Source organism: Felis catus, chromosome D4 (assembly GCF_018350175.1).
Source record: "Felis catus isolate Fca126 chromosome D4, F.catus_Fca126_mat1.0, whole genome shotgun sequence".
Lineage (NCBI taxonomy): Eukaryota > Metazoa > Chordata > Mammalia > Carnivora > Felidae > Felis > Felis catus.
This window is the reverse complement of record NC_058380.1, coordinates 41,695,542-41,720,049: the sequence shown is the minus strand read 5'-3', so window position 1 is coordinate 41,720,049 and position 24,508 is coordinate 41,695,542. Positions and strand designations below refer to the sequence as shown.

Below are 24,508 nucleotides of genomic sequence, written 5' to 3'. Positions count from 1 at the left end.
TGACCTTTTTGCCAATATATCATTCCGGCAGAGGTATGGGAAAAGAGGTGGCATCCTCTGATGTGGTCCTTAGTGTGTGAGTGCTGACAGGAAGACTGTCCCGAGTTTTGCTACGTAAGGGTTCTGTAAGTAAGGGCGTGATAAAAACGTGTAACCAGGGGCCCAGGCTTATCGTTCAGAGGCGCTGAAAGGCAGCTCAGTTTGATCCTTTCCCTGTGTAAGAAAGTACTTAGCTGAAGAGATTTTGCTTTTCTATTTTTTCTTCTTCTTTTAAAAAAAGCAGTTCTTGGATTTATCATTTTGTACAGTTAGACTTCTATCTGTACAAGAGCAGGAAGAAGACACAAAAGGTTTTCCTTCAGTAGGTGGAAGGTATGGCTCTTTGAGACAAACTGCAGTTAGTAAGAGTTAACTGGAACTTTCAAAAAAGGAATTAAAATGATGGCAGGGCTAATACTAATGGATGACATTATGAAATTGAAAACATGCAGTATACATAACACAATGAGGATTCACTACTGTTTTGTTTTTAATAAATTTTAACTCATTGTCTTACGTGGCAGAGAGATTGTTAAAATTGACAAGATTAAAAATATTATTCTGTATGGGAAAGACATAGCTTCTAGTTTTATACCTGCTGTGCTTTTGTGTGACTGTCATGAATTTTTCAACTTTATTAAGGTGTTTTTAAGTGGCTATTTGTTCTCTAGACAGTTCTTCAGGACTCCTGTTTGATGATCGGAGAACCTGAACCGGAGGTTTGAAAAGAAAAATTTTAAGATAATGAATATTTTACATGCCAAAAATAATTACTTTCAGCTGGCTTAACAGAATAACAAAACCAGTATTAAAATGAGAGTCTACATTAGCAGGATTTTAATATTTTCTTTTTCTTCTTTTAAATTTAAGCAAGAAAGATTTCATTGACGTAAATCATTAGGATGGCTGTTTGGGGCACCTACTCAGGCATAGGTAAAGAAAGCTGCCCACTCCTGTGCTCTATGCTAGTGCTAGAGGGTAGTGGACATGACTGGGAGGCCACTTGTAAGATATGGGAAAAAATTATACACCGAGCATAATCCTGAAAGTACCCCTTGAGTGAGAATGCCTGTAAACATTTCCTTTGTTGACCTTGTGTCAAAACCTAACTCGAGTCAGCTAGGTTGTCTGCAGCTTTATTTAATAATGCTTTTCTTCTGTTCTTTGTTTTTTAGTTATAAAGAAAGAACCCAAATCAAAGCCCTGCTCTAACACTTACTATATTGCTATGGAACATAGTAAAAATTCATATTGTTACATGACCATGTATTCATATGTGTTGCATAGATATGCAGCAAGTGTGCACCTGTCCATTGGTTGGTTGTGGGAATTAAGTGGTTTATTTCTAGGTTTGTTGAGGATTTGTTAATGGCTGCCTCAAATGCAGTGAGTGTGTGCATGGCTCCCCCTCTTAGAAAGAATTTCCCATTTAGGAATCTCATTGTAATGATTCCTTACACTCTATAACATTTCTGTTCCTTGAGCATAGCTTTTTTTTTTAACGTTTATTTATTTTTGAGACAGAGAGAGACAGAGCATGAACGGGGGGCGGGGGCAGAGAGAGAGGGAGACACAGAATCCGAAGCAGGCTCCAGACTCTGAGCCATCAGCCCAGAGCCCGACGCAGAGCTCGAACTCTCGGACTGCAAGATCGTTGAAGTTGGACGCTTAACCTACTGAGCCACCAAGGCGCCCCGAGCATAGCTTTTTAGTGAAGCTCCATGTCATTCATTGGGAAATAGCTTGATTGTTATTTTGCAAATTGGTATTTTCAACCAGTGACAAACTATAGTCCTCATACAAGTTAAAACTAAGCTGGGATAGAGATACCAAGGTGAGAGCCTTTAATTCCAACTTCAAATATGTCCTCATTTTCTTTCCTAGACACTTTTTTTTGTTCTCTTGAGCAACTTTGGAAAGTAATTATTGGGCTGAATAAATCTTAAAATATGTTACCAATCCTATTATCTACTAAATAGAGCTCATTGTGGGAAAGAATTTTTCCAGTTTTACTATATTTTTGACATTTATCATAAATTAAGCAGGGAAGGGTAGAGTTACAAGTCCAACATCTGGGAGAGCTTGTTTCAGTAGCCAGCCTGGAAGCCCGAACCCTGGCTTCATACAGGTGAGACATGTTATGGGAATAAAGGCCTTATGCATTTAATGAACCCCGCCTGCCTGTCAGCTTGGTTTTTCATGCACCATTGTTGTTCAAATAAGAAAAAGAGAGTGTTCACAGCCTGTGGTGAGATTAGAGTAATGAAAATGAAGTGTTAATCTGTTGATAGCAAGTACATCTCATATCCTGCATCCTAGGCCACATTCATGCGTGCATAATATATTCCAGGTTTTCTCATGACCAGAGAAGCTTGGATGTTCATTATATTAAAAACACCCTTTTGGTAAAAGTGAGAAGTTGGTTATTTTAACTTGTGCAAATAGTTATTTTTAATAATTTCTTTAAAAACCCACCAGTCAAACCTGCCTTCTGAGTGTTCTGATAAAACCACTGTTCTTTAGATGCCAGTGTCCTTATACTTTTGGTCTCTTTTAATTTTTTTTTTTTGTTTGTTTTAACAAATGCAGAATGCTGATGAGAGCCTCAACATAAAAGCCTATTTAGAGATATCCTTTTCTGGAATTCAATGATTAATAGAAAGAAGGGAGGGGTTAAGTGAGGACAGTACCTTAATCCCCATAGAACATGGGTTAAATAACATTAAACATTCATTATCACATATTTTATTTTTCATCTTAAAACAATGAAGTGCAAACAAAAGTAACAAAATCAGGAGTCTTCTAGAACTACTTTATGTATTTACAGCTGCCATGATGTGATCCTGAGGAGACCAGTTTAAAGCTTTGGTCATCACTGGTGAGAATTAACTGTGTTTTTTCATAAAATTTCTTTTCTAAAATGTTATAGTTGATCAATCAACATGAATGTAATAAATTATATTTTACCTAGAATTTTTGTTTTAGTTTTTTGCCATTTTTTGATAGGTTTTAGATTTTCTTATGATTTTATTAAGTAGGCTCTTTGCCCAATGTGGGGCTTGAACTCATGACCCTGAGATTGAGAGTCGTATGCTCTAATCCACTGAGCCAGTGAGGTGCCCCTATTTTTGTCATTTTGCAATTGAGAGGTCTTAATTTTTTCTAAAACTGACATGTTTAATGAAGAAACAGTAAGTTTAGTCTTAGATCATACCAAGATGTTTCAAAGAAAATAATGTGAACATTTATATGCATGCTGTCCCATAGGATCATCTCTTTAAGAAGTACCTTAAGAGATGGTTTCAAAAGAAGTATAAAAGGGGTGGGGAGCGCTATATTAATAATTGAGTTCCAGGTGTCTGCTGCTAATTACTAAAATTTCAAACATGGTATTAAGGAAAAATACTTTCCATAAGGAATATATCATATTGTTGTTCAGGTATGAGGCTTAAGACTATACTTATGGAGCTCATACTTATGGTATTTTCTCTTTTCCAATTTCAACTGGGAGTTGAGGAACACAGTATGATCATTAGTTTTGTGAACTGTTTACCTAAAGTTGTTCAAGTTGTTAAAAATCAAGAGAATTTGGGGATTAAGGTCTGATTGTGAAGTAAATTTGGCATATATTCAAAAGTTACTTTTTTAAGGTGAAAATGGAAGAAAAATGCTTCTCTCTTAGGAAGGAAACAACTAACCAAAAAATAATCTTTCAAGAATGTGGACCAATGATAACACATCATTTCAAAACACTATACTAAAATTGATTTAAATTTTACTTTTTAATAAGTTGTAATATGACCTGTCATAGCCTATTTAGTACATTACTGTACAGTACATCATAGATAGCCTGTTAATATAGTTGGATGAAGTAAAAAGATACTTTCATTCCTTTACTAAAATAGGGTACTTTTAATTTGTAAAGTCCAGTAATAAGTAGAAGTACAGTGTTGCTGTGGTTGACTGGAAATAGTGAAATAGAAAAGATTTTCTCCTTGTACTTCATTTTAGTCAAGAAAAAGAGCAAATAGAAATGCAGGGTGCCTTTGTCATAAACATCTGCTTTTAGGTAGTAATCATTTTTAAAGAAATATGCCATGACTGTGAGGGTCATTTGAACCTGCAATAATGTCTGTTTAAATATATAAATACATATTGTGACATACATGTGGTGCCTGTAAAGATGTGTATTTGCTATAATATTTATGCATCCTAAATGTTGACTTTTAAAATTTACCTTGAAGATATATTCTATTTTCATATTAGGGTTAGCTTTCACTTAAGTGCATGATCATTCTAGAAAGGAAGTACAGAAGTGTTAACATGGGAAGGAACAAAATGGATGTGTAGATCTGGGCAATAGTTTGACATGAACATCTTTTCTGGGCTGGGACACTGGTTGAAAACCAGTGTAAGTCTTTGTCAAACTATTCACTAAGATGAGATCATCAATTCTGGATTTACTTTTTAAAGCATTTTAATTATGAAAATGATTTTGCATTTATGTTTTATTGAACAACTATATTTTGAAATTCTGCACTGTTTAAGCCCATGAAATGTGTATTTTTAAATCTCTGTTCCTAGATACCCTTCTCTTTTTCTTCCAAAAACTCTACAAACTGTCTTTGGAGTAGTGTGACATTTTAAAGATCAGGAGTTGCCTAAAAGGGCATGTGGAGGTAAGGTAAATTAAACCAGTGGAGTGAGTCTGATGGGGTCTGTGGTGGACCAGAAAGCTCTTCAGCTCTAGCCAATTGTTACCAGGTGGGAATGCAGGCCTGGTGTTGTGAGATGATCCAACAACAACAACGACGACTACCTCCCTGCCCCCCTCCCCCCCACCTTCTTAAATGAGAAGCCAGAAATCAAGATTTTTATGTGAAATCTCCTGATTTTTAAATCTTGGCAACCTTTTCAAATATTTTTTAAAGTGTGTGGTCCAAGCAAAACTCATCTGCAGGCTATATTCAGCCTACCGGTTGCCAGATAGAAACCTCTGTTTTAGATAATATTTTAATGGATGAAGATAATAGTTTCATTGCATGTGATCATTCATCTTGGGAATTCCCCACTGGGATGAACCAAATTCTTCATTTTTTTTCTTCACAATTGAAAAAAAGGTTTAGTAAATATGTTTCTGGTGCTGATAGTTTTGATGTATAGCTTTTCTCTTTATGACCCACATAAAAAGAAAAACATGTGAGCAAAACAAAAAAAAATGGTCAAAGGATTTTAATAAAGGTAGAAAAGGTAAGAATTTTAGAATTAAAGAGAAAGAAAGGGAGATTTCTAAACTCTGAAAAGAATCCCATGATTTGTGTCAGTCATTGATGTAGATGAAAAGCTGAATTCCACTATAAAAAGCTTTTCATTTCCCCTTTAAACAGTGATTCTTGGCCCTGAATCTTTGTGGGATTGCTGTAATTTACCAGGCAATTGATTATGATGTCATGAGGAGGAGATGGATCACAAGGGGAAAACTTCCCCATACTAATTTGGGCAACGCCAATATTTTATACAGGCTTCAAGAAAACATCATTTATGTTGTATAAGATGAAGTTTTCAGTGTCTATTTAAATTTTTTGAAGGGGCTCTTTAAAAGATATAATCTATTCATAATTGAAATTCTCCAGGCAAATCAGATATCAACATTTTCAAGAGAACAGGTAATTAATTGGTTTGAAATTCAAATTGGAGGTCATCCTGTTATTGATTTTCGTGGGAACAGGAAACAAGAACATCTTGTTAAAATGATCTGCAAGTGGGGCCTAGGTGTGCCTAGGTTCTGTCTAGGGCCTTGTTGAACAGCATCACTGGACAGTATCAGACACCAATCAGAAGGGAGTCATTCCTGATGTAAACATAATAAGCTGTTGGTTTGCTTCCAAAACTGCAGAGAAGAGCTGAACTGTAGAAAAGACCAGAGATTAACAGTTTGTTTTATAATAAGTCAGGTATTTCAAATCAAGCGACTGGTGCAGCTTGTTACGAAGCATCTGTAAGTGTGTCGGAGCGACGTTAGTATGCCATGTTCAAGTTCAGCATTAACACAGCTGTGACTTACCACTTTCAGAAACCTTTCAACTGGGAATTTGATAAAATATCTTTAATACAAGGGGAGGGGAGCACTGAAGTAAAGAGTGCGGTGAAGAATAAAGAATAATATACTCTTTTAGATGCTCTTAATTTTTATAAAATAACCTTTGTGCTTTCTGTTTGATAGTTGTATCATTCCATATAGGAATCTATTTTAAAGCAATTGTTTCTCTCTGCTGTGTTTATACTTTTTGAAAATGGTATAATGTGAAGGTAACATGAACTAAGTGGGTGGCAAACATTATGCCTTTCTAAACTGAAATATTTTAATTTTAGCTGTGCTACACAAGTTGGAAACTTAATGCAGCTTCTTGTGGTTCAAAGTAAAATCCCTAAAAAAAAAAAAAAAAAAAAAAAAAGAGCAAGCCTTCCATTCTAAATACCCTGAAGCTGTTAATTCAGTTATTTCCAGGTTGACATAGTTTTGTGTAGGCATGACAGTGGCACCAACTATCTACATTAAGCCTTAACATTCCACAGAACCATTTCAAGTTTATTATGAGCTTCAAAGACTGCTCGTCCCTAAGAGAATATCAAGTTCAAGCATGTCACTTTGCCATAGTCACAGTTAACTTTCTTAAATCAAAAAGTACCTTTCTTGAATCAAAAAGTCTGATTTTCAACAGGTGATCCTTGAATTAATTTCTCAGTTCACTACAGACTCATTTTTCTGACCCTCTGTTGCTGCCCTCTTGAATCTTGTCCATCCATCCTGGTAGCAGTGGTTGGAAAGTACCCCACAATAAATCAGGGCTTATCACACACAGTGTGTTTAAAGTTCTGAGATGATGTCAATATTCTTTTTCAGCTTTATTTCAGGAGTTTGTCATTGATCCCATTTTACCAATTCACAGTAGGATTTTCATTGCAGTATTTAAACATGTAGCTGAGGAGGAAAAAGATGCTGATGTTTTCCTCACAGCTGGGAATTTTACACCATGGAAGGCTAGTGCTCCAGGAAAGGATATGGGCTGTTCAGCCTGATCCTCCTGGTACACTGCTTCTCAGGGAAAGGAATTCCCCATTTCCTGAATGTGAAATGCCTACCTTTTTGGAGGTTCCTGGTCTTTGGCTCCTAACTCACTTAATAAACCATCCCTGTCTATACCTTGCATCTCAGAGATGGAACTTGACGGACTAGTCAGCATTGCAAAGGTCACCCTAAAGCTATTGGCAGAATACACTGCCCTTTGTTGCTCAGTGATGATAATGCTACTGTAGCAGTTAACTGGGTGCATTAGATTGAGCTACTTTTCCAGAATACCAAATTACCTATTTATTTCATTTAAACACCCGATAGAATGCCCATTCACAAGCTGTCTCAAGTGTGTTTTCAAAAGGGATCTTAACGATACTTGAAATACCAGTGCTTTGGCCACAGGAGGGATAACGTGCAGAGTGTGTGCCCGTTGTCTGTTTTGCTTCAGTAAAAGTACTTCTAAATTATACTTATTTTGTAGTTTTCTTATTGCCCGAAGTGAAAACTTTTCCAACAAATTTGAAAGTCCAAGGTATTCCAAAAAGATCCCTTATGTTATTTTGTCTTTTGTTAGTATGTCAATACTTAAAATTATGTTATGAACTGACTTTTTTATTAACAAAAAAAATAAAGCTTCATTTCCTTTCATGTTATTTTCCATAAATACAAAATGTGGAAATAACTTTAAACATACTGCAAAAGTGGGTTTCACCATATTTTTATGTATGTAAATTTACTTCTTAATTTACTTAAGTACAAAATTATATTCAGAATCGTAGAGGAATGATTGATAAATGATCACACTACTTATTTGATAGCAGGGGAACTATACTTGAAATAGTTTGCATTTTGCATTCCATTGATTTTTTTTTTTGTGGCACCAGTATAGTCTTGATATAATTTCTAGTACATAGGTAACATCTTTGCCTCATTTCTCGTTTAAATAAAAATGAGTAAAGATCCAAGATGCTAAGGTGCTAGCGACTTTCACTAATTATTTTCACTTATGCATGTACTTTGGACTAACTGCTTTCCCAAATGATTTGCCACATACTCATCCCTCCCCTCAGCCCTCCTCCAGTTATGTTTGGTCCCAATCAGATTGGCCAAGCAGTGTAGGCATTTAGAATTAATTCCCTCTTTGGTTTCAAAACAGTAAGTGAAGACTCAGAAATCCCTTTAATTTACCTTTCAGTATCTGAATACAGCAGAATCTGTCCTGCCTTCCTTTCATGCATCTGTTCAGTTGTTTATTGAGTTAGGTAAGCACATCTAAGGCAGAATATATTTCCTCTGTCCAAAATAATAGAATGAAATCAGTGTTCAATTAATTCAACCCTCAAGGTAACTAAATGATTTAAAATAGGGTGGTTAGTTGTAAGTTCAGACTCTGACCGGTATCTGGAAACAAAATATAGTGACAGTTTTGTGTTGTAGGCCCTTTATGACTTTGGTGAAAGGACTTTCTTTTAGAGGTATGTTTATCTTAGAATAATAATCATTTCATGCTGTTCATTTTTTTTTCTAGTTGACCCATTCTCCAGACCTTTAAAAAAACTTTTTTAAGTGGATGTAAATTCCATTTTAATTAGGCCAGTGCAATCTAATACTGCAACTAGCCAGGAATGGAAGAAACATGCTGGAAGTTAATACAACCCAAATCAACCATAGCCAGATAATTCCCCTGTTCTTAGTAACAACCCCCTTCCCCACCTCCACAATTAAATGACCCTGTTGTTCTGGAGTTTCAACAAGACATTTAAGGTTCATTTAAAAAAATGATCATCCTTTACAGGATTCTTTGCTCTTGCATTTCTTTCTTTCTTTCCCTTGCCACACAGCTGTCACTGGTATAGGAGAAAGATTGGGGGGAGGGGAAGAGGAGGAAGCCCTGTTCAAATCGTGTCACGTAGCACTAATTCATCTGCTCTCATTAGAGGGAGCGAGGGACAGCAGTGATGGCCAAGAGCTGCACTCCACACATGACACGCGAACAGTTTGGGGAATAGAAAATTGCTTTCTCAGGAAGCCCAGCCAATTAAGGACTTGACCATATTGAATGTCAAGTGTTAATTTAGGTTTTTCTTCATTTTCCCAGTAGTAATGCGGGTCCTGTGATGAGCAAATACATGTCAAGTAAAAGTTGATTGCATGAAGGACCCGGGTATTATATGTCACTGACAAGTCACAAATGTACTGAAGTCTTTTAACCCCTTAGGTGAGTGAGGTGGAGGAGGGGGAAGGGGAGAATGGGATTAATGGTACCAATAATGATAAGGATAGATAGTTTACACAGGGATAGCTTGGATGGGACAGACAGCAATGGTAATTCATGCAAAAACCAAGGATAGGACAAATCCTACTCTCCAGCATAGAGACCCTTGAAATGCATACAGTATGATTCTTTCCCATTGAAAACATATTGCCTAGAATATATATTCTGTCTCCTAAGATTTTTTGGAAAGGAAAAGTAGTGTACTCCATGGTCTTGACCTAAGAAATTCCTTATTAATTATCTCCTCTGAAAGAAACAAAACATTCATTAAATAACTATACTATTTTGGACATTTTAACCCATTTGCTCAACACAGCTGTAAAAAAAGGGCTATTTATAATTTCAGTTTTTAATCAAATACACATTTTTAAAAAAATGGCTCTGTGTAATATGTCATACAAAAGATGCAGAACATAAGATTGAAAGAATGTTTGTTTTCTGTCATAAGTATCTCTGTTGGTGAATGTTTACCCAATAGAAACTGGTAGAAGGTCCATCATTGTCTTTCATTTCCTTTTGTGCCCAGTTGTAGAAGGGAAGAGATTCCAGCTTCTGTGAGTGAGGTAACTTCGCCTTTTTTTTAAACTAAATGTTGAGCATTGCCCATCATGTATAGCATCTCATTTCCATTCATCAGCATTTATTTACATATGAATGTCTCGAAAAAGAGAATGTCTGTTTCTGTGCAATTGTGCAAGTTGCAAATAAAAATACTCCACAGTTTAAAATACTGCTGTGTGTAGTTTAAACAATCTTGAAACTCAAAACAGTTACAGTCCAATCATTTTTGTTCTTTATATGTAGAACCACTTTCCCCTTTCGTATCTTTGAAGAAATGATCATAATTAAAACACTGTTTGGAAACTTACTCTCATCTGTTTATTCCCCAGTTTTAAGACACTTGCCTTTGTGCGTTGACAGTGCTTGCACCTTAAAAACTTAAGTCTAATAATGTTTTAATTTTGGCAGCAAAAGCACCAACAGAATCTTTTTCTCTACCTCAGGTTAGAAACACTCTAATGATGCTATCATTATATTAAAAGTGGGCTAAATTTACATTATGGGACAGTTAGGAAACAATTCCAAGAATTTCATGTTTAATAAAATAGGTTTTTCTTAAGAAAGGAACATTAGGGTAGGATGTAATATCAGTTAACGGCTCTCCTCCCTGTCTCAAAGCTAACCAGATAGAGTAAGCTTAGCCCTCTCTTCCCTTCCTATTTTGATAAGCTCTATGGAACTCTGGTGGCAAGGCGAGAGTACTGTTTAATTACAATCCAATTGTCAGCAGCTTCTCTTCCGCTGGGTGTGCTGAGAGACTTAAGTAAGTTTCCGTAAAGTAAATTCTGATGATGGCAGCTCTGGTTGCTGATTCAAGTTATTCCTTCTCTTCTGTGTCACTTTTGACGGATGGTACCTAATGCAATCAACCACAGGCCAAGAAAGCCTTTTTTTTTTTTTTTTTTTTTTTGGTTGTGTTCGTAACTGGACCAGGAATTCCCCTCCTCCCTTGATCTCTGCTTCAGATGCTTGCTCCTTCCTGCCTCCCCCCACCGCAGTACTTCAGCCCAGATAGGAAAGTGAAGAGAACTGCGGTACTACCCAGGACAGACTTTCCCTAAACCTCCTTTTCCCAGTGGTGAAGCTGAAGCTGCCTCCCTTTGCGTGCGTTTTTGATAAATTTAAGAAGTCAAATCGCTGACACAGATAGATAATCCAAGTGTATAGGGTGAAGAGTTATAAATTAACACATTATTCCCTCTTAATGTGAAATACTTGAGAATGCATTTTCTCAGTCCCCTGACATCTACCCAGTGAGGGCTCGCATTGTACTTTTCAAGTGGCATTGATTTGTTAAAGCGCTGAATTAGCATCTCTGGCCAGCTGCTTGATCCACTGTGCTGTTGTGGGGCTCCAGTTCCTCCTCTCTCCCCCAGCCATCCCCTTTTTTCCTTCAGGCTCCCTCTTCTTTTCTCTCCCTTTCCCTGCTTCTTTCCACTTCACTCCTCCCAGCTCATTCCTCCACTCTTTTTCTCTCACCCCCTTTTTTCTTGTTGCTTGCTTTTCTTTCAGTCGGATTTCATCCACACCATCTCCTTTTTCTTCATTCCCTCCTCGATCCACACATCTCCTTTTCTTATCTCCTGCCTCTGAGGTGTGCCTTAACTCAGGGTTAGCCTGTTAACTGCCTGGGTGTGGGGTAGTGGTAGTTGATTTAGCCAATCCAATGGCTCCAAGTGGACTCTTTTTGAAAGGAATAAATGAACTTGTGTTTGTGCTCCTTGTAATAGAAGTCAGTGAGAAAAATCTCACCTATTTTGCTTTCTAGAAATTAAAAGGTAGCTTACAAAACTTTTAAACTTGTATTTTTAAATGCCATTGCACATGGTAAGGTTTTCTTTTGGTTAAGAGGAAATGAAGATCACCAATGGTTATCACAGATTTGATCATCTCAAATGTACCCACCAAAATAAGTTAATATTTCTATAAAACTTGAATTTTTTGCAACTTTTTGCATTTCAGGGAACTGATAGGACTTTATTTTCTAGCAAGTTCTATGCTGTTGATATTTCATATAAAATATTTTCATTGTGGTATTTGTTCCATGCTGTGGTTTCTGCATTATGATGCATCACTGTATCAGTGGAGCAGTGACTACATTATAAAATTGCTTGACAATTTGTTGAGAAATAGAATGAGATGGATTATCGCTTTTTTGAGTGATGTATCTCAAAATTCCAGAGGTCTTCAGAGGAAATGCATCACAATCGAGAGGATTTAACATGCCTCTTGTATATTCACAGACCTTCACTCTTTTCTTTCTCTGAATGTTTATACTAGATACTTTGGGATCACTGTATTGATTAATTTGATACCATCAAAAAAGTGTATCTGTCTGGATTTAAAGAGAAATTATCCTTTATAATTTTAATCTCATATCTTGACTTAGTGCTGTCTTCAACTTTACTAGGTTTCCCAATAAAACATCAGAATTGGAATATGAATATATGTTGATGTCAGGTAACTTGAAAAAAATCATGTACTTATTGCTGTTTTAATACAGATTAAAATGAGTTTATTTCAGCACTTACTTTTTGAAATGGAAACATTTAATATAGGATTTGATAATCTTTGATAAGCTTCTCTGTTGGGTTGATCTCCCACCCTCCGTCCCTGAAGTCAAATATAATTCCTCTTTTTTTTTTTTTAAATCAATTGCTGTCCTCCTGTCTAGAATTAGCATGGCTTGGCTAAGGTGAAGGGATTAGAATGACTTTTCAAGGCCTGATAATGTCTGTTTAAAGGAAAGAAAAAGAAGAAAATTCTTTTAACTAGGGCTTAAGACTAATTCCAACTACTAAGGAGACAAAAATTACTCTAAAGAAGACAGTTTGGTTTTATTTTACATGTGCATGTTAACTTGCTTAGAGATGATCATTTTGTATTTTAGATTATTCTCTTCCATGAAATAAGATGTTCTTCAGTTGTTACTGAGGAGAGCACATGGCCTTACTCAAGGAGATTAAAACTGGAACACCTTCTGCCTTTTGTAGGGATAATTCGCAGCTCACCTGGCTGTAGTTCAAGGTCAAGGGCAAGCAGGAGAGCTCTTTAGAACTGCCTGGGACTATAGCAGAGAGGAGGAATAATAAAGACAAAATAAGGGCAAGGTTGAAAGTGAAAGTGCCCCATATGAAAATAGTTAATGATCAGAAAAGTAAAAAAAAAAAAAAAAATCTGGAAGGCATACTTTAATAGTGGAAGAAAAGTTGAGGATGAAGTAAAAGGTTTTAGGGGGCAAAATGATGGTATCTGATAACTTACAAAATTAGTAAAGATACTGTTGTGATTGGTTGTAAAGGGCCAAATTGGCATCAGAACAGAGTTAAAAAATAATGAAAACATTTAAAAACTTTTAATACTTACATTTTTCGTCTGATTATCATCTATTTTTCTTTGATTTGTCAATTATGCTCCCTGGAAGGCAGAAATCTCTGCACCAGTAATAAATCAGTGAACCTAGAGTTATTTTTTTTTTTAAATCTAATTCGTTACTTGCTTTGTGATAGTACTTTAGCTATGTGAAATGGTTAAGTGTGGATGTTTTAGAATTCAACACCTTTGAGTTTTTCTCTAAAATTCTCAGGAGAAATCAGAATTATTTCTGTTTTTGTATTTTGTAAATCTAAATTAAATGTCACTTAAATGCGAAAGAACTGGCGGCTTTGATAAGTAGTCCCAAAAGCAAACCATTTTGTCAGTAATCATAATCTAATTATGAATGCAAATGCAAAGTTTGTTTTTTAAAAAGTCCTGAGCAAACAAAGGAAACAGAAAAGCAGACCACTCTGGGACACAGGGAAAAAGCATCCCCACACTTAAACCTATGACTTTCAATAGTAGCAGTAATAATAAGAACTCTTGGCATCCTCCCAAGTCCTGTTGAGAGGGAGCAGCAAATGGCCTGCGCAGTGTGTGGCTCTGCAGAAGTTCCAGAGTGACACATGCATCACAAGCCGGTCACAATGCGAAGGGTCAAGGGTCATGTTCAAGAGCAGGGTGTTGCTGGATGAGGCTGAGGAAGCAGAGGTGGCCCCTCTGTGCTCACTGTGTGGGTCTGTGTACTCCTTTCCCGTCAAAGCTGGCTCAGCACGGCCAAAAAAGCGGTTCCTTGGCAGGGTTTAATGGCAGGATGATGTAGTCTGTTGTGACTAGTGCATTCCTTTCAGGTTAAACTAGGGAAATGGCATTGTGTTAAAATTCCAAGTCGCATGAATGTTTTATTGCCACAGTGCATTTAGCCCTCTAGGGGAGTGTGTGTGGCGGCGGGTGGGGGTGACTTAGAGACTCAGGAACTATCAGAAGAACACTTCCCTTGGAAAATTTTACCCACCAGCATGAAGCTGATTTGCTGTGATGGTCACTTAGAAGGGTTTCGCTTTTTCCTAAACTGTGGCTGTTTAAAGTCTTGCAGTCTGGACAATTAACAGCTGAAGAAAATATGACAAGACACACGCAAAGAGGTTGGGAGATAGAGAGGAGGAATGCGCCAGAAAGGAGCTGAGCTGCCTTCTTGTGTAAACTACCCGAGCAAGAGCCCCCTCCCCCGGCCTTGGTCCCTGTCTCCCTCCTCCCCGTCCCCCCCCCACCCCCGCCCCCCCTTCCCCAGGCTGTGTTTTGCTGTCTGCCTGAAGGCCAAGAGTGATCTGTTAACCTTGCACCACTGACTGGGAGGCCACTGCAGCTCATGGTACTGTATGTTACCATTACTACTCCCTCATTCCTTTCACTGGCTAGTCTGGTTTCTTTTTTTTCTTTTTTTTTTCTTTTTTTTATTAACCATTTCTTTGTAATAACGGTTTATATTTGTTAGAGGGATACAATTTCAGAATGCAGAAGGTCCAGTTTAAACAAAACAAACTTCAGTATGGTGCTTGTTTTTTTCCCCCTTGGTATTTAGAAGGGGTAAACTGAACCATTCTAATTCATTTGCAGCCAGAGGTTTCCAGTGTGATTTAAAATCAGGAATTCTGGAAATAGGGCAGTTTAAAAGATGCAAGTCATCTGGGCTGTGAGTCTTGTAAAGGGACTTTGTTGTGAAACCACGTGAGCATCTTCAGGGTTTTAGGACATTTTCAGGCTTTCCAGTTGTATCAGATTTATCCACTTTGCAGATTTGCCCCCACCCCAGTCCCTCTCCAGGGGACACTCTAGCCTTCTCATTCGCTGTTCCAGTTGTTTTAGGCTTACAGTTAGCTGAGGGTGTGTATGATTTGACTTTGGTTGTAATTGTGCATGTTACATGTAACTCTCAGGATTGCTTCACGATTTATCTGACTCCAGTTAATTTACAACAGATTAAAGTGCGGATGTATGAAACAGCCTTCTGACTTTACATTGTGACTTTATAAAATATTCATGTGCCTGATTTTTTTCCCAGTGAATAGGAGAAATGCGGATTTTCTTGGGCTTACCTAAGTAAAGATACCATAATAGTTTGAATTTTAATTTTGAATTGCCTTTTAGTTTCTCTTTACTTTCAAACCTTAATACTTTTTTGTTTGCATGTTCTTGTGATGTGTCATTTTTCTTCCTCTTAATAATGCATATATATATATATATATATATATATACATACACATATATAGAGTTGTGTATGTGTGTGCCCGTATGCCCACAGACCTTCTGATCACTGTCAGATACAAGGAAAAACTTGTAGAGTTGTTAAACTAAGGTAGTTTTCTCTTGATAAATAAGTTATTTTTTAAAATGTTATGTAATAGAAATTTATATATTTTTATATATTTCTGTGAAGTGGTTTATATACTTCTGTCAGGTGATGATTTTGTCCAGATAGACCTCCGAGTTTAATCGGATTAATGCTATCTGTATAATGGTTTGTTCTTTACAAACAGATACGTTCATTGTCTATGGGAGGTCTTAAACCAATAAACAGTTAACTCTATAGTAAGAATCAAGATTTATGTATGGATGCGGCACTTCAGAATTTAGATGAATTGATTAGATACTTTACGTAACATCCTAAAGAATACTCCAAACTAAGAATTCTTTCTTTTTACTCTGTTGGATGTAAGTGATGTAAGTGATGTTGGGAGTTTTCTTCTGGTGATTTTTGTTTTTAGTTGCAGATTTTATGGTGCACTTTTCAGAAGAATATTAAACTTACTTTGTGTTGGAGTTTTTTCCCTGTTACAGCCAGTTTCAAAATTAATTCTTTATCCTAAATAGTAGTAGAAAAACTCTTTAACAGTGCCAAACTTGGGGGAAAAAATCTATCATGTACATTTAGATTGTCTAAAAATATATATGTTATCTTGATCATGGAAGCAGTTTTTTATTATAAAAAGGATGTTGTGGTTATTTCAACCTTTTCCAATTTGATTTATTAAAAATTTTCCTTCATAATCCAAGAGGAAAAAAGAATTACTCCTATATCATATCTAATAAGAAAATTAAAATTGATTTAAGATTTTTAATATCAGTACTTGTTCTCTCAGCATTTTCCTGGCCCCATTGTATCTGACATGAGTGTTTGGTATTGCAGAACTCGGGAGTAAGATTAAAAGATGGGACCTGACTTCAGAGTCTAATGTTGCCACTTAACTAGTCTTGTGACCTTGGATAAGTCACTGTAATTCTAGTCTTTATTTTCTTCAATTTTGAAATGGGGAAAAGAACAATTAGCTTGAGGATTTGTCAGGAAGATGAAATGAGATAACACATGGGAAGCTTTGGGACCCAGTAGCTATTGAGTAAACTGTATATCCCTTTCTTTCAGCTTGCCCTTGGGAAGCTTGAATTTGGGGGAACAATGAGGTAAATTTAAATGAAATGTTTTAATATCTTCAGTTAAAGGAAGGGAGGGTAGGCATTGGCAGACACTTTTTTTCTTTTCTTTTTTTCCCTTTTTCGATTTTTTTCCTTTTTTTGTTTTTTGTTTTTTTTTTTTGTTTTGTTTTGTTTTCTGAGAATCCTCTTGTGTCATCCATTAGTTTTGCATTTTTGCCACTCTGCACAGTTCTCACCAGGTTGGCCTTTGTGGATGTCAGTACATTGCTGTTATTTCTGTGATACCAGTTATGGTTAGCTCTAGACTGGAGGCAAAGTTGGGAAATTCTGCTGAGTTCTGTGGATATCTGTATCATCACTTCTAATCATGTGCCTGAATGGAAGCTTCCTGCCTTATTATACTCATTATCATTATCATTTGGTAGTAGAGCTTGAAGCTTGATTGTGTAGATAAGACCCCCACCTCTGTCCCTGGCTTTGTGAATATTCACTTGTATTCATGGAATTAGGGTCATACTAAAGCTGGTAGTGTTTACACCTCTCAGAATCAAACAAAATAGTAGCAAGCAACATACATGTACATCTGCACAATATTTTATCTTCATTTATAGTCTTGCATAGGGCTTGAGAACTATTGAGCAAAATGTGCTGCTTTTAGTGCTTTTTAATCCTGTATTATATTTTATCAGAAGTAATTGTGTTCTCCTGTGTGGTACTTCAATATTGTTATAGATGACCTTTGATTAACATTGTTATTTTGCTTAACATCTAGTTTCTTTTAGCCAATCCTAGTTTGAACATACTGCATCTTCAGATCTAAAATAAATATTTGGCTTAGCATTTATTTTCATCTGTTACTAACAGTAAAAGAATGAGGATTAAAAACTAACAACTTCATAGCTACCTCTTAGCTGGTGTGCTAGACATGGTACCCATGTTATCTTATTCAATTATTAAAAAGCATTCAGGGCAGGTACAATTACTTTTTTTACAGATGAGGAAATAAAGTTCCAAAATCTGTAACCAGAAAAGTTTACCCCAACTCTTTGCTTTTTCCTCTGTCTTAATTTTTAATCCATCTGTAACTTAAGGCAACTATTAAAAAAGAAAGAAGAAAAACAGTAGTTGTACAATCTTCTGGGGATTTTCTTCTTTCAAATTAAATTTTATAAGGAAGTCAATATGTAGAACTGACAAAAATCATAGGTGCTTTAAATGGAAGGGGTACAGCTACAGAGTCCTATGTTTTAGGCCTCTACCAGAGAGAGATCCATTGACTACCTGATCAGAAAACCAAAGCCTAGTACTCCCACACTTCTAAAAACGAAGGCACAGCAAAACCTTAGTTTCCCCATCTGGGAGTTAAAGGTTTTTGTTATTCTGAGTTTGGAGGTGCAGTTATGGGGAATTCATAGGAAAAGCCAATATCTGCATAATTTTATTATATTTTTAAGTTTTTTTTTTTTTTTTGAGAGAGAGAGAGAGAGAGAGAGAGAGCGCACGCGTGAGCACAAGACAGGGAGGGGCAGAGAGGAGAGACAGAATCTCAAGCTGATTCAACACCATCAGAACAGAGACAAATGTCAGGCTCGAACCCATGAACTGTGAGATCATGACCTGAGCCTAGATCAAGAGTCAGACCTTAACCAACTGAACCACCCAGGCGCCCCTGTCTCTGCATAATTTAAAATTTTTTTTTAATGTTTGTTTGTTTTTGAGAGAGAGAGAGAGAGACAGAGTGCGAGTGGGGAAAGGGCAGGGAGAGAGGGAGACACAGAATCCAAGGCTCCAGGCTCTGAGCTGTCAACATAGAGACAGAAGCGGGGCTCGGACTCAAGAGCTGTGAGATCATGACCTGAGCTGAAGTTGGACGCTTAACTGGCTGAGCCACCCAGGCGCTCCTGTGCATAATTTTATTTTATTTTTATTTTTTTTAAATTTTTTTTTAACGTTTATTTATTTTTGAGACAGAGAGAGACAGAGCATGAACGGGGGAGGGTCAGAGAGAGAGGGAGACACAGAATCCAAAACAGGCCCCGGACTCTGAGCTGTCAGCACAGAGCCCGACGCGGGGCTCCAACTCACAGACTGTGAGATCATGACCCGAGCTGAAGTTGGACGCTCAACCGACTGAGCCACCCAGGCGCCCCTATGCATAATTTTAAAAGAGAATATATCTAAGAGAAAAATAGTATAAGTTAAATGCCAATGTAAAAAAAAAATTAGTTATGTCATTGTACAGCTTTTCACATATTAATTTTTAGGGCATAGATTTTGTTTAATCCATAGCAATGAAATAATTTTACTGTGGGAAAAGTCATAAAAGACCAAGTCACAGTTTTCTGTCTAACTGGAGTCTGTGTCTACAAATATATCCATACTCTACTTCAGTATGAAAGTTTTTGTGCTTTATATTTGCTATCTGCAAAGGTATATACGTATATATGTGTAAGTGTAAAGATGAAGAATATGGATAGATTTAACTGAGAAAATAATGTAGAAAACACTATTTAAAATAAACTGCTTGTAAAACAAATTAATTGACATGGTAATTTTGTAATATCTTTATAAACCAGGAATTTCAAGTTTTCTAACTTGTTAAATTTATACTGGGATTTTATATAGTACTTCATTAGAAATGTAATTTCTATTTCATTAGCTAGTGTGGTGGGAAGAGTCTAGACTTTTGAGGCAGATTTATCTGCATTTCAGTTTATCTCTTTTTTATGTGACTTTGGAAAAGTTTTGTAACCTCTCTGAACCTCAGTTACTTCACTTATAAAGTGGGACTTAGAAATCATGCCTGTAAAGTCTGGCACAAGACAGAGTGAGCTGTTTTGGTTGTTACTAGCAATTTCTCCTTCCGTTATTCTTGTGGTTAGTTTTCAAGCCTTATGCGGTGTTGACTAAGCATCTCATTATCAGTGGTGGTACTCGGTTCTTAATATTTGTATCATGTACATACTTGGCCTTTTCATTGCTGGTTTAAAAAATACTTTTGTTGAGGAAAATGAAGATGGAGACAGATCTCTCCTTTCTTACTCTTCACTGAGAATCAGCCACTGAGCAGCATAATTCTAAAATCTTATGTGGCTTTTGGGTACTTTATGAACCTTTTTATGGTAACCCAAGTAAGACACTGATTGAATTAATACATTTCCATTCAGAGGACTATTCTGTTAACCTCTCTTCTTCCTAACCCATGCATGCTTTTGCAGGGGACTTTTTCCATCCTAACTGAGGTTGCTATATATAGTGGGAATGCCAGTGCCTAGATATGCAGGCTATTGGTAAGCCTAAGAGCCTTTTTGTCTTTTAAACAAAGAAAAAGGAACAATTAAAACAGCAAGAACAAAACTAGAAGCCTGCCCAAACCAAAAAATACAAAAAAAAAAAAAAAAACCCAAAAAACAGAACCCTTTATTTTCTGAAAAGCTTAGTACTTTTTAAATGCAGAATCTAAACTCTGCACCTTGATTTTAATTTATAATAGTTTAAACTTTTTTTATAGTGTTTGTAGAAAGGATATACTCATTTTCTACAGATCTGATTAAGTAAACTGCAGAAAGTAAAAATAAAAACTTTCTGAAAAGCTGCCACCAAGGAACCATTTCATTAACATCTTTTTAGTCATATTTTCATTTGCAAAGGAAGGATAGGTGTCAATAGCATAAAAGGATTATGGATACATGACTTGCATTTTAAATTTTACTCAGCCCTATCATAGATACATTTTTATGTCTGTAAATATAGATGTCCATCATAATTTTTAATGGATTCCTAGTAAATCATTGTACCATAATTTATTTAATGGACTCTTGGTTTGTGGACATTGAGATTGTTAGCAGCTCTTTTCTTTTAAAAGGAGTGTTGCTTCAATATGCACACTCTTGTTTGCACTTGTATTCTTACTTCCTAAAGATGAATTCTTAAAAGTGGTGTTGCTGGGGGAAAGGTATAATTTTGCAGTTTAAAACAAAATTTGGTAAACCTTTCCTATAAAGGAGTAAAGACTAAATATTTTAGGCAGCCATGTGGTTTTTCTATCAACTATTCAATTCTGTCTTTGTAGCCACAGTCATATAGGCTGTATAAAGGCATAGGTGTAACTATATTTCAATAAAACTTTACTTACAAAAGTAGATCACAGGGTAGCAGTTGGCCCACAGGCTGTAGTTGTCTACTCTTGGCCTGAAACAGAGGAGACACTGATGGGTGATGGAAATTTATCTCTGGTTGGCTATATGCTTCTCTCATAATATCTTAGAAATGTGTTCCTATCTCAGGGCAGTGTAATGGGTTGAGTACTTTCTTTCCAGGTATATGGCAATCAATACATGTTTTAAAGATCTTATTAAAGGAGGTTTTCATAACTGCTTCTACTTCAAAGCCTAGTAAATTTTAAACTAAGAGGCTTTATATGCCAGTATTTATTTTTATCATTCTTACGTTAGATTTCAGGATATGTTGACAACTTACGGGGCAGAGAAACATCTCTTACATTTATATTGTAGAGAAAGTGTTGTACATTTTCTCATCTCTAGAAGATTGCTTTGATGGAGTCAGGTTTTAGAGGTATCCTCAAGTAAGCTGGAAGGAGAGTCCAGCAAGAGAAGTTATTATTTCCATGGAAACATGCCACAAATCAACAGGGTGACATTGCATTAGTTACTGAATCTTTACAGGCCAAATTATACTCAGAAGAATGCTCTGTGCATAAATAGTAACCTCCTTGCATCTTGAATTTCTATAAAATAGGAATTATTGGCCCTTAACTGCCTTAAGGGTGTTTGTTGAAGATCTGGTGGAATAAAAGTACAGTTAAAATCACTGTATTTGTAGCATTGGCTTACTGGTGCCACTATGAATTTTAAGAGATTTATTTATTATTTATTTTGCATGTATTTGTTGACTATCTGCTGTGTGTGTTAAGCAATGTGGTAGGCGCTATGGGGGAATACAAAGAGAAATAAGTTTGTTCCTGCCCTTAAGGAAAGAAAAACATATATTTACAGTCCAAAGTTGTGTAGTGCTGAGATCCCTAAAGGATGGTAGAACACTGGGGGAGGAGGTCTCTCCTGCCTGGGGGTATCAGAAAACTTCCTAGAAGGAGTGGCATTGGAAAATAGGAAGATTTCAAAAGTATAATGCAAGACAAGGTATTCTAAAAAGAGCAGCATGAAAACTATGTCACATTAGGAAAGTCCAAATCAGTATGCAAGAGACATCCAGTAGTCTAATTAGACTTTCTATTAAGTATTTGCTATGAAGGAGGAAGAAAAGATAAAGCTGGAAAGGCAGGGTAGAAAGAGCTAGGTTGCAGAGGGCCCCGAAGAAACTTTAATTGGTAATTTGTGGGGAAATCTAAACATCATCTAGGAGAATATGTTTGACAGTTGGAGTGGTGATACATGGCACTGGTTGATGAGTGTGAAATGATAAAGGTGGTATTATCACTTTAAGTGTTATGGCAAAGGTCTTAGCATGTACTTGTTAGAAATGATCAGGAAGGAGAGAGATCTGTGTGTGTGTGGTGGGGGGAGGCAGCTGAAGAGCTTGAAAAGGAAGAATGGATAGGCTTTCAGTAAGCCCATTTACTGGATTTGGGAAATAAGGCTTTTAATCATGATCTGTGGTTCTGAGTCTCTGTTGATAGGATTATGATGATAACATTACCAAAGACAGAAGTTAGGGGAGAGCTGTAGTAGACAGCTGTAGAGACAGGATTGCAAAGAACCTGTTTGCTTTGCTTGTTTGGCTCCAGGTGTTAATGGGACACTTGGAAATTTCTAGTGGGAGCTTGAAAGTGCAGGACTAAAATTCACATGAGAGGTAAGGAATGGGGAGGGATTTGGGAGCATTTCTCATTCAAGTGGCCCATGAAACCTGGGAAAAGCATCACATCACCAAAAGGGAAGCCTGTAAAGAGAAAATGGTGTGTTATAGCATTACTTATCATTAGGTAACTTGGTGACATAAGTAGCTCTTTGTGTGAGGCTACTAACACCAAAAACAAACAGAAAAGAAAATTATGTGTTTTATCATTTATAAAGCACTCTGTTGTCTACTAAGCTGCTTCTTTTAGCCTCTAAAGCCACTAGATTTTAGCAGTAAAAAATATTTGAAAAATTACTTTGTAAGATTCCCCAAGGAAAATCTAAGAAACTCTCTTTTACTTTCTCTTCTCACCACTTGCTGAGACCCCCCCCCCCCCCCCCCCCCAGTAACAAAGCAATGCCCCTGATAGGAGGGATTTATATTCACTTTTTAGCTGTCTGGTGCCGAGTATAGCACCGCATTTCATCTCCCCTAGATCTCACCCCAGTTAGGATCAGTGGACTTGGGATGGGGTGTAGGGGCTGTGGTTAGTGGGAGGGTGGACACTCTGTAGAAATCAACTTTGTACATTTTTGGGCATTTTCTCTTTTTGGGCTGAGGTCCTCAGCAGGCTTGGAGGGGTATTGTGCAATACACAGTATGACTTATGTTTGAATTGGGAAAGTTTTTACTGTATGGAACACCAAGACTCAATCTCCCTTCCCGTTCCTTTCTTATCATTACCTGTGTTCAAACTTTGCATGCAAAGAAAACCACGTTGATTCATTGATCTTTGGCATGCTGCATTATGCACTTTGGCAGCCTGGTAAAGGCTCCCCTGGCTCTCCTGTTTACAGTAGTCGGAATTCCTCTGGTCTGTTGATACAATTTGTGGCCTCCTTCAGCCTCACTCTTCATAGTGAGTCTGACTCCTGTCAAACGGGGCAAGGGGATAGTCCAGAGAAATCTGTATCTCTAGACAACCACTGTGCATTAAATCTAGTTTAAGTGCTTTGTATTTTACCTCTTAAGCCATGTATGGCTACTAAAAAAAAATTTTTTTAACCATATAGGTTTAATGGAGATGATTTACTGGGTAACTTAAGACATTGAGTTTTTTTGGGGGGTAATATTTGTTTTCTCACTGTCTGGCACATAACACAGTCTTGTATCTTATTTCCTCCCTCAGACTCCTTTTTCTGCTTTCTCACATACACTTTTTTTCTTTAATATTGTTAAACTTAGGGAGAAAAGAAGCCCTTTTGATTTGTACCATTTTGTGCCTCTAATGAAGTAAGATCAAGTAAAATACACCTATTTTCTTCAAAAGTAAACTCCTTTCTAAAAAAAAAAAATAATAATGCCCTCCACTTAAAAAATTCAGTGGCTTCCTGATCATTAGGCAAAATAGCCTCTTTCCCCTCATTAGAGATAGTTACGTAGTTACATTTATCCTCATTCTTGATCACTGTGGAAAACCAGGGAGGGAAACTGAGTGAGTAGAACAAACCCAGTGGCTGAGTTCAAGGTTACCTGGATCATTTTAAAGTGCTTTCAGTTTAAATGCTAAAGTTAATGTTTATCCCCAAATCATCCTCTTCTGATGTTTGCAGCATCTGTGGAGTCGGACAGACCACTGCTCCAATGGCTAGCTCATTTTGGCTTTCTTACTTAAGAGCCCCCTTTAGAGTAAGATTTTGGGACACCCTGGAACTTATGCCCTGATGCTTTCTTCTTCTTCCTTCTCTCCTCTTCCTTACTTTTTAAAAGAGGCGTATGTTTTCTTTTTTTCTAAACATTTATTAAAACAATTTTGTTCTTCATGTTTATTTTTGAGAGAGTGAGCGTGAGCGCGTGGGGGAGGGGCAGAGAAGGGGAGACAGAGGATCCCAAGCAGGCTCCACACTGAGAGACAGCACAGAGCCCGATGTGGGGCTCAAACTCCTGAACCACGAGATCATGACCTGAGCCAAAGTTGGACACTTAACTGA

General features: G+C 36.9%; 1 protein-coding gene across 22 annotated transcripts in view; it reads left to right on the top strand.

Moving 5' to 3' along the window:
• BNC2 (basonuclin 2) overlaps positions 1-24,508 on the top strand; it is a 437,823-nt gene that overhangs the window by 148,616 nt on the left and 264,699 nt on the right. The window contains exon 2 of one of the 22 annotated variants that reach the window (XM_019816011.3): positions 2,867-2,917. The exons of 19 other annotated variants lie outside the window; for them this stretch is intronic. Coding sequence is in view for 2 of the 3 variants with exons in the window: in XM_019816022.3 (XP_019671581.1) it covers positions 14,638-14,640 (3 nt within the window). In the remaining variant the exon portion in view is untranslated. Of the gene's footprint in view, positions 1-2,866; positions 2,918-14,597; positions 14,641-24,508 lie in introns of those variants that run through there. 2 more of the 22 variants (XM_019816022.3, XM_019816008.3) reach the window with 2 other exon arrangements.